The 13,940-nt window shown below is 35.9% G+C and overlaps 1 protein-coding gene across 3 annotated transcripts; it reads right to left on the reverse strand.

Annotated features, from left to right (window-relative positions):
* Positions 1-6,884: 6,884 nt before the first annotated feature.
* Positions 6,885-11,675, reverse strand: LOC145001421 (lysine-specific demethylase JMJ18-like). Of its 3 annotated transcripts, none has more exons than XM_078960797.1 (9): positions 10,921-11,675; positions 10,705-10,743; positions 10,135-10,260; positions 9,791-10,062; positions 9,091-9,705; positions 8,340-8,492; positions 7,902-8,264; positions 7,292-7,385; positions 6,885-7,023 (listed from the first exon to the last, which is right to left on the reverse strand). In XM_078960797.1, exons 6-9 carry the CDS (start codon positions 8,436-8,438, stop codon positions 7,010-7,012), a joined length of 570 nt encoding a protein of 189 aa, XP_078816923.1. In that variant the 5' UTR covers positions 8,439-8,492; positions 9,091-9,705; positions 9,791-10,062; positions 10,135-10,260; positions 10,705-10,743; positions 10,921-11,675; the 3' UTR covers positions 6,885-7,009. The 3 variants fall into 3 exon arrangements, with proteins under 3 accessions (XP_078816923.1, XP_078816924.1, XP_078816925.1); XM_078960798.1 differs by having other exon boundaries at positions 10,705-10,746; XM_078960799.1 differs by lacking the exon at positions 7,292-7,385.
* Between the last annotated feature and the right edge of the window lie 2,265 nt (positions 11,676-13,940).

The raw sequence follows: 13,940 nt of genomic DNA on the forward strand, positions 1-13,940 counted from the left end.
TTATCATGAATTCCTGAAGATCCCTAGCCTAGTACTAGCATGTTGTTCTATCAAAGCTCGAAAACAAATATCATGTTTGGTATTTTGGGGTTACTTACTGGCTCCGGCTGATCGTACCTCCGCGTCCTCCTTTTACTTAATTTGAAAACCATTTTAAATTCTCTTTTAATAACTCTCCTTGATTTGAGACTGGATTCACATGAATGTTCCTCCAATTCACTCAAACCAAGGCTCTGATACCAACTTGTAACGACCAAAATTTTCAACAAAATTTAACTTTTCAAAAACAACCGATTTTAATCACGTTATTACAAAAAGGTTTTCAATACATTTATTATCAGAGTATTCCCAGAAACATAACATGAAACATAAACATGAGGAGCGGTACGATCACGCCTTCACCTTGCCACTGTCTCCTGAAGAACCTGAAAAACATTAAACCACAACTGTAAGCACGAAAGCTTAGTGAGATACCCCCAAAATACCAACCACATATACCATACACATATAACATGTCATATCATAACCGATCACAGAATAGCCATGCATATCGGGTCTACTGTGTGACTGGTCCGCCGTATCGAGCCTTCAGTCTACCGGGTCCACCCTTCGAGTCTAGTCATGTCCCTCGAGTCTGCAGTGTGGTTGGTCCGCCCGTACCGGGCCTTCAACCCACCTGGTCCACTATTTGAGTCTACAGTATGACTGGTCCGCCCGCATCGGGCCTTCAGTCGGCCTGGTCCACACTCCGAGCCTCGGCACGTCTGGTCCGCCCTCGTGGGGCCTACAGCCTATCCGGACCGCTCGCTGGGCCTTCGGATCAACCGGTCCGCCCTGGGTATCTTGGCCTACAGGACAAAGTAGGACCCGCCTCAACCCAACTCCAGTCCAAACAACCATGTGCACATAAACATACAATCATATAGCAGTTCACAGTCAACAAGCCGATCAAACAGATCACATAACATATCATCATCCCAACCAGGATACCGACCTAACCGGTCAATAGCATATACCATTCTAACTACCAGGATGCAAACATATCAAAGCAATAGCATGACAACAAATACCCGGATCTCAATCCGATAAAGGGCCGACCTTGTTGATATAGTGAGGATAACTCACCTCGCGATTGCCGATACTCTGAACTGAAGAAGCAGATTCTCGAATCACCAACTCACCGCAAATCCCGAATTAGCCCACATAGCACAAATACCCATTAGGCCAAGCATAAATTCACTTATCGGGCCAAGGCCAATGTCCAAATCTTATACAAAGTCCAATATTGGCCCAATTTACAAAATTGGGCCCACCTCACCAAATGGGCCTAGATCCAAGGTCCATAACAATAATTGGGCCCAAAATACTCTATCCATAATTTCCATAAATGGCCCATAAACCAACAACCCACAAACGGCCCAAACTCTAAGGCCCAACATTAAAGTCTACTCAGGGGGAGTACACTGGGCGTACCCTCCTTGGTACGCGGGGCGTACACTCTTATTCGCAACTAGTGATCGGGGCTCTGGCCCGCTACACGGGGCGTAACTGCGCTACTCATTAAGTTCTTATAACTTCTTAATGGCTTAAGCGCTTAAACCCAAACTTCAGATCCTTCCGCCAAATATACCTAAGATTCATAAAGTCTCAAACTTTATCACTTGGGACGTCCAAAAGCTCTTAATCCAAGGTCTTAATCCATTAAGACCTATATTTCTCACACATGGAACAACTACAACCCTTGGGACCTTTTTTATCTCAAGACCTCTCCAAAGGTCTGAAAGGAAAGATAATCTCGGCCAACACAAAGCATGAATCAAGATGAGGACTTTTGGGACAAGAATGGTGCTAAAACTTCACAAGACTTAGATCTATGCAAAATAATTGCCAAGCAAGAAGCTTTATACCTCAAATAAGCTCCAAAGGATGATATCTCTCCAGATCTACAAGCTCCAATCGTTCCTATTCTTCTTTGAAAAGTTCTCCTTTCTCCATCTAGCTTTTCTTTTGCCAAAATGAGCTTCCAAAGGCCAAACACACCCAACAATGGAGGGAATACGGGTTTCTAGGGTTTCTTAAGTTAAGGGTGAGCTTATGGAGGTTGGGGTATGAACCAACATTTTCCTTATATAGTGGTGGCCCTTAAATTAGGGTTTGGGGTTTCTGAGAGTACGCTGGGCATACCTCTAGTACGCTGGGCGTACTCACCTGGCCACCCCGCATTTTTCCTCTACTATGCAGGGCGTACGTCCAGCTTATGCTGGGCGTACCCAGCCAAACTTCAAAACACATGCATGGGTTGCATGGAACCCTTTTTTCCACTTTTCCATTAAGAGCTATAATTAATTATAATTTCCAAAACGCCGCAACTCCTCTACTCTAAACCCACTCCTAATAGACTTTACATCCACACGAGGGTGACGAGAAGCCCTATGCTTCTAACCACATACACCAGTCCGAAACCTTCTCGGATAAAACCCATTTCCTTAAAAAGGACCAAAATTACCCTTCCTCTTAAATCTCACGGACTCATAATTAAATACTTTAAGAACGGGGTGTTACAAGATTCATGAACGATTGAAAGCCTCTAGGGATCGACCGAAAAGCTACGCTGACAAAAGATAGAAACCTTTGGAATTTGAGGTTGGTGACCTTGTTTTATTGAAGGTCTCACCTTGGAAGGGCTTGATACACTTCGGAAAACGTGGTAAGCTAAATCCAAGGTACATTGGGCCTTTCGAAATTCTAGCTATAATCGGCACTATAGCTTACAAACTCCGACTACCTCAAGAACTTAGCAACGTACACCCTACCTTCCATGTATCGAACCTAAAGAAGTGTCTGTCTGATGAGACTCTTATTATCCCACTCGATGAATTCCAAATCAATGAGAGCCTCAACTTCGTGGAAGAACCGGTAGAGATCATGGATAGGGAAATCAACCAAACCAAACAAAGTCGTATCCCGATAGTGAAGATTCGCTGGAATGCAAAGTGAGGACCTGAATTCACTTGGAAGTGAGAGGATCAAATGGAAGATAAGTATACTCATCTTTTCCCTTAGTCCACGTGTATCTCTTAGACTTAATTTTGGTAAGAAATTCCATCTAACCCGAGGATGATATGACAACCCATAAAAGGTGTTGTGAAATCCCATAATTTCAATCGTGTAAAAGTCAAACTTGGTCAATGAAAGTCAAACATATCCAATAAAGGTCAAACTAATTTCTTTAATTATCTTATTATGGTTAGATTAATGAGTTATAGGTGTATGGACCTTGTATTAAAAGGTGTTGTGTATTTAATGAGGGGATCATTTAGGACCGAGGACCTTCGAATGAGCCGCAAACCCTCGCATGGGAAGTAAACCTGCGAACTGCAAACGGTTCGCAGCCGTGAACCTTGTCTGTGAACTCTTCGACTGCAAACACTTGGTCTTATCCCTTCGGTGTGGTTTCCAATGAAGGTGTCCCATCAATTTAACTGTGAACTCCTCCTCACTTCTTCACTTCCAGCCAAAAACACACCCCTCCCCTCTCAAGATCTTCAACCGCAAATACCTTTCTCTCTCAACTATCATCCTTCAAATCCTTTGAATCTTCTTAGGATATTGCTTAGGATCTTCAAGTGTTATTTAGTGATCAAGATCAGTGGGCCGAAAACCCTTAAATCACCTTCTTTTTATCAAGAAAATTCAGTAGTAAATACCTACATCTCCTTTATTTCACCAAGAACACTCACTGAGTTTCCAGCCGAAAACACTTGAATCTTCAAGTGGCCGTGAACCATTTACGGTCGTAAACTCCTTGCAGCCTTCCATTTTGCTTCTAAGACTCTTATTTGTAATTTACACTTACACATTAGTCGATTTACTTATCGTATCTATGATTCTATACATTAATTGTATGCATATATATATCACGTGAAATGCATTTTAGGACTTGTTTTGTTCCATGAGCTAACTAGTGGAATCAAACATCCTATATCGAACTTTCATATGAATCACTCACACACAGTGAGTTCATAACCCTACAATTTACCTTTTTAAATGCTTTGGGGGGGGGGGGGGAATACAAGTAGAACACAATAGAATTGTGTTAACATTTACATGTGAAAAGAAACAAACAAAGGATTTCTTATGCTTATAATTGTTGTTAAAATCATTTCAAAACTCTTTTAAACTATTTTAGATTGTTGTTTATTATCAAAATCTTATTTGTTTATATATTTATGTATAAGTATGCTTGAACGGACTTAGGACTATTGCTAAATACCTAGACTCCTGTTCCTTGTTTGGTTGTAGGCTTAGGGTAGGATCACTAGTCCGAATGTCGGCTGAATCATAGTTATAATTGCTAAATATATACACGAATATTAAACTCCATTTTCAATGTACATACTTAACTCAGTTGCATACAGTGGGCAAATGAGTCTTTTCTACAAATCAGTAATAGCTCAAACAAACTTTCTAGTAAACGATAATAGGTATAGTTTAGAGGATCACTACACACTATTTTCTAGAACAGAGAAACATACATGAGTCAACACATACATACTATCACTATTCATTACAAAGTATACTATCCATTTACAAAAACATAAAGGAACTTACATACTATAACAAGAACAAGATAACTAAAATGTGAGATACTATTTCATGGCATAGCAATATACTTGCTATGTCACGTTTTATAACCAGAGTCTCCTGGAGGGAGAGCGTGAGTTTGTGTATAGATCTATACGGGATTAACCATCCTGCAGGTCTACGGGTGACAAATGTCATACCATTTTTGACACCTGAAGAACGTCGTGTTTTATACTAGTCTATCGAGTATGGTTATAACGCTATCACATTTTAACCTTAATTAACCAGTTTGGTTTTCAAGGTAGTTAATTCATTAGTAGTGTATTTTACACAATACTACTGTAAATCTTCATTTTTCCATTACATTCATACAGTGATATTCTCACATGAGAAATGCATACTATTTTTCGCGTAAAGATAGTTTTACAAATATGGAAAACCTACATTTATACTATTTCAAGTACAAACATACATTTTACACTATTTTCAAGAGAACGGAACATACAAACAGTTGAGTCTTGGTAGAATACTACAAACATTTTCACTAGACAGAAACAAACAGAAAATATAGGTTTTTCTGGGAAAGATACAAACATTTTCACTAGACAGATACAAACATTTTCATGAAATAAATGCAAATACTTGACACTAAAATACTTATGAACTCACCAACTTAAATGTTGATACTCTCTTTCAAAATAACTTGTATTCTCAGGGAACCAATAGACAGGTACACTAGATGAGTTTTGAGAAGACGGAGCATGTTCAAGACTCGTCTTTTATTTTGTTGTATATACATTTTTGGAGTCATACAACTATTCACAAAACACACATGTATTAACTATTCTATTAATGCGATGGACGTTGTTGCTTATTTTACTATTGTGCATTGTTATGATACTGTACATGATGTCCTCTGCCCCCGAACGTTTCTGTCGTTCTCGGTTTGGGGGTGTTACATATGACTACTTCTTTCCACTTGTTGTTTTCTCATAGCCTTGAATCTTCTGAAAGCTTCAAACTCATCCATTTCTCTTTCTTATATTTCCGAACATTCTTTACACCCTTGCCCCCTTTTTAGGACTTCCGCTGTTGTGTTTATGTGTGCCACCATTGTCGTGATTTGTGGTGTTTCCTCAAAGTTCTGCATTCTTGTGAGGGGACTCGCATTGGCAACTGGTTTTCCTTCGTTGGATATTTGTTGTGGAGTCCTACAAATGGCGCCACCTAATGTGCCCCCAAGTTCAGTCTCCATATTACTGAGCTAGATGACTCCTTTTAGAAATGAAGAACCTAGAAAAAAAAATCACAAATTCGAAAGCTAGTTGTCCAAGAGAAGATCTTGAGCCAACAATCCAATGGTAAAGTTAGTGAAGATTTCGACATAATCTTTTTGTGAATGTTCTTTATTAAGATGAATTAGTGATTTACAGCGTGCCTGGAAAAGGTGGATCCAATTACCTATTTATAGCTAAAGAAGAGATCTCTCAACCTTCCTATTAGCTGAATTGGTCTACTATCTTATCTCATTTTTGGTCATACACCCAAGGGTAGAGCAAGAAAGGCTTAGAAACCATTATATAGATATTCCTTGTAAGTATCAGGTTCTATCAATCGCTTTTCTACATACAACTTGTACTTCTCGAGTTCCCATGTCCTTTATGCACTGTGGTGACATCAAATCGTACTTTTTTTGTTCTTTCACGATGTTCGACGCTTTTAGGTATAGTTCGGTGCTTGGACGTGGTTCGACACTTCCACTTGGTTTGGTCCTTAGTTTAGCTCAGTGGTATTTGTAGTTCGAACTTCCTAAGGGTGTAGGCATAGCGATTAACCCTACACTACTAGAAAAACAGCCTTTTATGACGTGCAATGCGTGTCGTAAAACGCTCAGACGACACGCAAATGTGTGTCAAGGAAGGCCCTGTCATAACGAGAGACGGCACGCTTTTGCGCGTCGTCTATTTACGACATGCATTTACGACACACATTTACGACGCACGGTTATGACACGCAATGCATATCAATGAAAGCCCTGTCATAAAGGAAGACGACACGAATATGCGTTTTGTAACCTTACGATGCGTGTTTACGACACACATTGCGTATCATTAAAGCCCCTGTCATAAATGAAGATGCACATATTTGCGTGTCATAATTTTAAATGTTATATATATATATATATATATATATATTGATAGAATTACTAATTTTTAAATTAAACAACAGATTGAAATTATCATAATACAAAATAAAATACCATACATAAGAATGAAAATTCATTTCAAAAAAATCACATGTCAAACAAGTTAGCTAACATTACATGTCAAACAACACTATATGTCAACACTAATAACACTTAAAAACATGATTTTTCTTACATTTGGAGCACCCACTATTCCTATATCAGCAACCATCTTTAGGTTCAATTCCAACCACCTGTAAAAGAGCAATATTGTAAAAGAACAACATTAGAAAAGTTAATTAATATATACCAGTACAACATGTATGAATAAGTGCCTTAGTTTATCTACTTTATATGTAATTTCACATCAATAACAGGTCTTGTTGCTGAGTTATTCCCATGCTGCCCTTGGTAGAAGTTTTACATTTGATCCATGTAAGTCTAGTCAATGGCAGGTCTTAGGAATGAACCACAAACAAACCTAAGAACAAAAACAATTGATTAAGGACTAGATTCCCTTACTAAACATGTTTGTTGTAATAGAATAATTCCAGAAGCCAGCATAAGAAAACATCTGAAGTAAAAAAGATATGTTGTTGAAAGCGGCTTCAACTACCTGTCAAAACAATAAAAGGTTGGTTGTTTTCTAGATTATTAAACTATTTAGTGTTTATTTTAGCATGCATGCAATGAATAACATTGAAAACCAAACCAAACCAAAAAGAGCGCAAGTCAAAAAAATGCATGACATCAACATGTAAGGATTGCTTACCATTTTCGTTCAGATACCTTCAACAAATTCAACCAATATTATGAAATTGATCATTGTTCTCTACTTTTGTTGAACCAATGTTATCAAGATTCAAATCTATATTCTATAGAGCACCCATGTCTTAGACACACGAAGCGATCTAGCAAGCATGTACTGGTGCTTGCTGACATGTGCAAGTCACAAAAACATAGATAACATTCTTTTTCATTAGTTGTTTCAAAATCATCTTCCATTTTTTGAAACTGAAAACTGGTTTGAAGGTGCTGGATCCTTTTTAGCTCCATTTCAACTCTCATTTGAAATTATTATATTAAAATAACAATAGAAAAAAACAAATAAATAAATAAAGTTTTTTTTTACCTTGACAGCATTGGTGAGTATCCCATTCTTCCCACAAACATGTTTCCAATATAAATTCTCGCAAGTTTCTTTATTAAAAAATGAAGCTTCCCATAAAGCCCTAATCCCTTCTCTAGCTAATAACAAATTATCATGAGATATTGATGTTTTTCGTCTTTGCTGACTGTACACCTCGACTACACCTTGTCCATGTTCCATCCAATCAATAGGGGCCACATCGACAGCCTCCACACAGTTAAAACCACAACTGAATCCCGCATGATATGTCCTTGGAAAAGTAACAATAAACTCTCCACAACACTGAGAAGCTCGATAAACCGGGACCCCTTCAGACTTTAAAATTTTAGGGCTCAATTGACTAACCTGTTGAGATTAAATCATTTATTCATTATCCAACATTTTATCCAGAAACTACTTATTGCGAAAAAAAAATCTTACGAGTTGATGGAGTAGATCTGTTTGTTCCTTTAAAAAATCAAATATATACTTCCTCATTGCATCTTCCAAGGCATTCGCATGGCTTCCAGGGTACTCCATGCCACATATTCGGGTCGCGCCAATGCATATAATTTACCGAATAAAGGTGGTGATCTTCAACATGCATTTCCAAAAACAAATAAAAATATAAATACACATAAACAAAAAAGAAAAAAGAAAAAAAATGTATAATTGAAGTTATTGGTGGCCCACAACTTAAACATATAAAGGACTCAAAATTCTTACTTTCTATATCTATGTAGGAGTAAAATTACATTTTTGGTCCCTATGTATAGCTGAGTTTTGTAATTTTTGTCCCAAAAAGTTTTTCTTGACTTTTGGTCCTTATTTAAGGTTCTTGTAGCAACTTTGGTCCCTGTTCCAAGTAAAATGACTATTTTTGGTCCCTAAGATAGCTGATTGTTTCAGTTTTGGTCAAAAAAAACAGCCATTCTAGTTGAACAGGGACGAAAAACATTATAAAAACCTAAATAAGGAGCAGAATTACAAGAGAAAACTTTTTGGGACCAAAATTGACAAAATCAGTAATAATCAGGGACCAATAATGTAATTTACTCAAAATGTAAATTAAAACTTTAGAGAGCTTCTGATAATAACAGATTTCAAAGTTCAAATACACATCAATATTCATTCTATGATTGGCAGAGAGTATAATTTCTTGTAAACTAATACATTTGATTGTGCCATATACCTTCTGTAAATTGCAAAGATGCTCATAGACCGTTGTTAGTCCTCCATGTCAGCATATATCGTACTCCTATATACATGAATATGATTCAAATAAAAAGTAGACTAGAGATGATATACATACTATAAGTTGAAACCTGTGAATACAACCTTGTACACCAAGGTTTAATCAGAATTACACTCAGGTAAGAAGGGAACAGAAAAAAAGAGTAGAGCAAAACAGAAACAGTGAATAGGGAAGAATGAAATGTAGACAGGGGAAGGAACGGTCAGCACAATAAATATTTCTTGCACAATCAACACAAAATAAGATCGCTAGAATTGACTACAAAACTCCGAGTTCTGCAATCAAAATCAAATCAAAAATATGAAATAAAACAGACTAAAAGAGCAGGTTTTAATAATGAATTGTAGTAGTAGCACGTAGTAGTAGTACCTGATAGTTTTTAAGAATCTCCAACTTGTGATAAAATATTCACTTACTAGTACAATAGAAACGTGTAATTAGATAACAAGTGTTATAATTGAGTAAACCTATTAGAAGCTTCTGTGGCTGAGGAAAGTGACAACTAAGCTAATGAACATGAACTTGCAATCTCCATTGCTCCAAGAGTAACACCTGCATATCAACCATATCTCCATTTAAGTCAATATGTTTAACTAAAAGCACCATGTATATTCAGAAAAATGTAATATCCAATCACCATTTTTAAAAGCTGTGATAAAAACACCCTCTACAAATGAAAAAACCATCCCATCTGAAGCATTAATCTGACCATGAGCTACTTCGAGTTTTAAAGAGAATTTTTCATGATTTTATTAGTTTTTCCCCTAAAAGTATTTTCCTTTTCACACCAGGCTTCTGCGTTCCAATTTTGACCACTGTACGAACACCCTTTTGTAAACCACTAAATAACACGATCCAATTCTTGTCATTGATTGATTTTCTTAGTATGGCAAGAAAATACTCATTGTCCTGCATGTGTTCACCAAAATACATCAGGGTTTAGTGTTTAAGTTTAGGATTTAGGGTTTAGATAGACTGTACCTTTAAGGAGAAGGTACTTCTAGAGAGACTTTCAAACTCCTGATAAAGCAGAAGGCATAGAAACTGTGCATTCATAGGTTTAAAACCTCCCAACAGATCTGCAACCTCACTTTGCTGGCTCAAATTCTACAACATAAATTTGAGTAAAAATATATTATATGCTATTTATGTCATTGAAGAAAATTTAATCAATTAAACTATAGGCGACGAATGTTACATAATTAGCTTAGTTACTAGACTCGATTATTAATTTCAGTTAATTCTCAGTTGGTGTTTTATTTTCACTCAATATCATATTATCTCACTATGAATATATTGGTTTTTCAGTTTAACAAAATTCATTAAACATTTAAAATAACAATTCAAGATTATCTAAATGAAAAGAGAAATACTATCCTAGTTGAGTTAATCAAGCATTGTGCCAAGAAACAGAAACACTAGATGTAAAAATGAAGAAACCCTAGTCAATGTAACTCTTAAGATTAAGAGACACTAATTGATTTAGGACCTAAAATTAACAAAGAAGTTGTGCTAGCATCCATGCTTGTAGAAGGATATTAGAGAACTAACCGGTGAGTGCATACTTAGGAGCTAAGAAACTGATGGTGCCTGCTACGCATGTAAAAAAAAAAAAAAAGAACTTAATTAATCCACTAACAAGAAGACTTACTGGATCAGTGATTTTATCTATATCAAAATTGGTTTATTTCAACCTTTTACAAAGTCAAAAGAATCAAAACAAAATAAAACCCACCGATATTAGAATATGAATTAATTAGAGCTCACCCGAATATGAGATCTATCCATTCATGTAAATGTGCAGAGATATGCTCACTCTCAAGAGCCATGCGATGCCTATGCACAAAATCAATGGGGTTTTCAGCCCAAGGAGGAAGCTTAACACAATCGTACGTCATCGATGGAGAAGTGCTCTCTCTCTCTCTCTCTCTCTCTCTCTCTCTCTCTCTCTCTCTCTCTCTCTCTCTCTCTCTCTCTCTGCCTTCACCCGCGTCTACAATCTTCCTGAGTTTTGAGTACACACAAAGCGATTGAACATCGATGGTCAACGTGAGCGATGATTGAACATCGATAAAGACTTACATAATAGATGAACCTTCGATAAAGACTTATAGTTACGGTGATGGTCGACGATTGAACATCGATGGTCGGCGTGAAGGGGAGTCGAGCAAAACCAGCGAATCGATTAAACAGGGAGAACAGATTGAGGGAGGGTTATGTGATACAAACTTGAAACCCTAGTTCAAGCAATAGTCAATTTTGTGGCCCTATGAATGTAAAGTGTTCGATATCTTGTGAGAAATGAAGCGATAGAGATCGATCTATGGAGGATGTGGGTCGTTCTTTGAGGGTTGAAAAAACCCTAGTTTCCTAGACTTTGTGAAGACGAGGTTTTCTAATTTTTAGATTCCTGCAAGGTATTAAGGAGTGGCGGAGAAACGGATCAGAGAGAAGAGAGAAGGAGGGAGAGGGAGAGTAGAGTGTGTAATTGAAAAGATAGAAAGAGGGTAGAAGACGGGTTTTCAAAATTTTGGGGATTTCGTTTCCCCCTCTGCTAAACGCGCATTTCATTAAAATTAAACGCACGTTTAAAATTAAGCGCCCTCCGTGTTTTTAATTTCTTTTCTAGAGACACTAATTTAAGGGCACACAATAATGTGTGACATGAATCCTTAAATTTTTTGAAGAGATGACACTTTTTTAATGTCACTCTCTTTTGCGTAACATAAATCAGTGAGTGTTGTGGTTTGCACATCGTAAAAGGGTCTTTTTCTTGTAGTGCTATACCCTATTAATTTCCTAGTTCCAAACCAAGACCTCATATCATTTGTAGTTCCCGAAGATTTAGTTATGATTTTTACAAAATGATTAATATGATCAGTGGGGACTGGTCCGAGTCTGCATTGGATGTATAATCTACATATTTGTAGATAAAACCAAACAAAACCCTTCGAATGATGACATTAGATATGCATACCTTTACAAGGAGATAAACTTCATATAATTTTGACATCCCATTGATTTTATATGATTTTTCAAAATAAAAAGGTTAGATTCATGAAATCACAATACCATCATGTTTTAGTCCCCATTCTATCCCACTAATTAAGCACGTAACTATTAAGTTCATATCTATCAATTCTAGCAAGATATAATTTCTAATCATCCATATTTTTAGTTGTAATAAGAGCATCGCCTTGAATTAATATCAAGACTAAAAAATCAACATATAAATCACACTTATTCACTTAATGTTCACTAGATGGGATTCATGGGTTGGGTCTTCAATTCAAACACATTATTTAGTTAATACCTACTGAAAAAGAGATGGAAAATGCAACATCTTTCAACCACCATGAAGTGCTAGTGACATAGTGGTGTAGTAATGGTCCTAAGGAGACAAAAACCCTCACACCATTGTTAAACTCTTAAGAAGGATATGAGATTTTAGACAATATATCCATGTAGAATTTAGCATCATTGACCTCATCACCACATAGCGACTTCATGTTTATTATAGGGTGGTTTTCTAGTAGCTTCCACCACATTCGATGGTGGTGGTTAGCGGTGGTATATGTTATGTTTTCAAGATAGAAGAGAGAATAAAAAAACTTTAAGAATAAGAAGTTTATATCAATCTTAAAGAGGTCAAGCTCTAGCGCAACCGCCCTTCCCTCCTCTCTTCTCCAGTGGCGTTTTCCGGTGACCTCCAGTAGGATTTCAGTGGCTTCTCTTCCTTTCTCACATGCTTTACAAATTGACAACCCTTCACCCTTTTCTCCGTTAAAGTCGATGGTGCACTCGTAGAGTGTGCTCGATTTTGGCCCAATAGATAAAAGAGTCTGCAACCAATTGTCTAATGGTCCATGGGATTTATCCCCTAGGCTCCCTTAACTTTCCGTTTTGATAAAAACAACCCATAAAATCAAAATTCGTAACAAATTAAGTTCCCAATTTTGATTCTCTTAGTCCCTCATTAATGGACTCTTTTTATGTTAAGTAATAACTTTTAATTATTTTATAACAATATTTATTTTGTTGTTTTTATTATTATTATTATTATTTTTTCTTTATTTAATATTAATTATTAATGAATCACTCTAAATTTTTATAATATATTTTATTTATTTAACTCATTTGTCTTATCTTAAAAGTTTATTTTTAATTATGTAATTCTTCATATTATTTATTGAATTTTTTTTCTAAATAATCAAACAGAAAAAAATAATGACATCATAATATATATATATATATATATATATATATATATATATATATATATATATATATATATATATATATATATATATATATATAAACAGTAGATTAACTAGTTATTTGTTAGTGTTAATACATCAATTATTATTAACACCAAAGATCAAACCTGACATCCCCATTCTTCCATATTAAGAGGTTATTCTCAATTGGCTTATTTGGTAATCAATAAAAAACACAAATAACTTATATGATATAATGGGCTAATGATAATAAATAATCAATAAAAAATCAATAATAACAAGTTACAAAAATACGTTCTAATTGGCTTAGAGATTCTTTTATAAAGGTTTCAAAAAGAACTTTGGCGACCAAGTGTCCAACTAAACTAATTAGGGATCGAAAATGACTGTATTCATTATTTTTTCTTAAAAAAAACCAACACATACAATTTAATCTAGAGAAATTAAATATTTTCTAAATATCATCCAACCTAATTTCTTAAATGATGACATGTATAAATTTAATATTCATTTAATAAATTTTAATAATATTTTAAGATATTAAAATAA

The sequence above is a fragment of the Lactuca saligna genome, chromosome 6, assembly GCF_052625555.1.
Source record: "Lactuca saligna cultivar CGN05327 chromosome 6, ASM5262555v1, whole genome shotgun sequence".
Lineage (NCBI taxonomy): Eukaryota > Viridiplantae > Streptophyta > Magnoliopsida > Asterales > Asteraceae > Lactuca > Lactuca saligna.

Excerpts from the sequence above, each read along its gene's own strand:
- LOC145001421 (XM_078960797.1), bottom strand. The coding sequence starts at position 8,438 with ATGGAGTACCCTGGAAGCCATGCGAATGCCTTGGAAGATGCAATGAGG. Across the intron at positions 8,265-8,339 it reads CAGATCTACTCCATCAACTC|GTTAGTCAATTGAGCCCTAA; the intron begins GTAAGATTTTTT and ends TAATCTCAACAG. Across the intron at positions 7,386-7,901 it reads TACTCACCAATGCTGTCAAG|GTAGTTGAAGCCGCTTTCAA; the intron begins GTAAAAAAAAAC and ends TTGTTTTGACAG.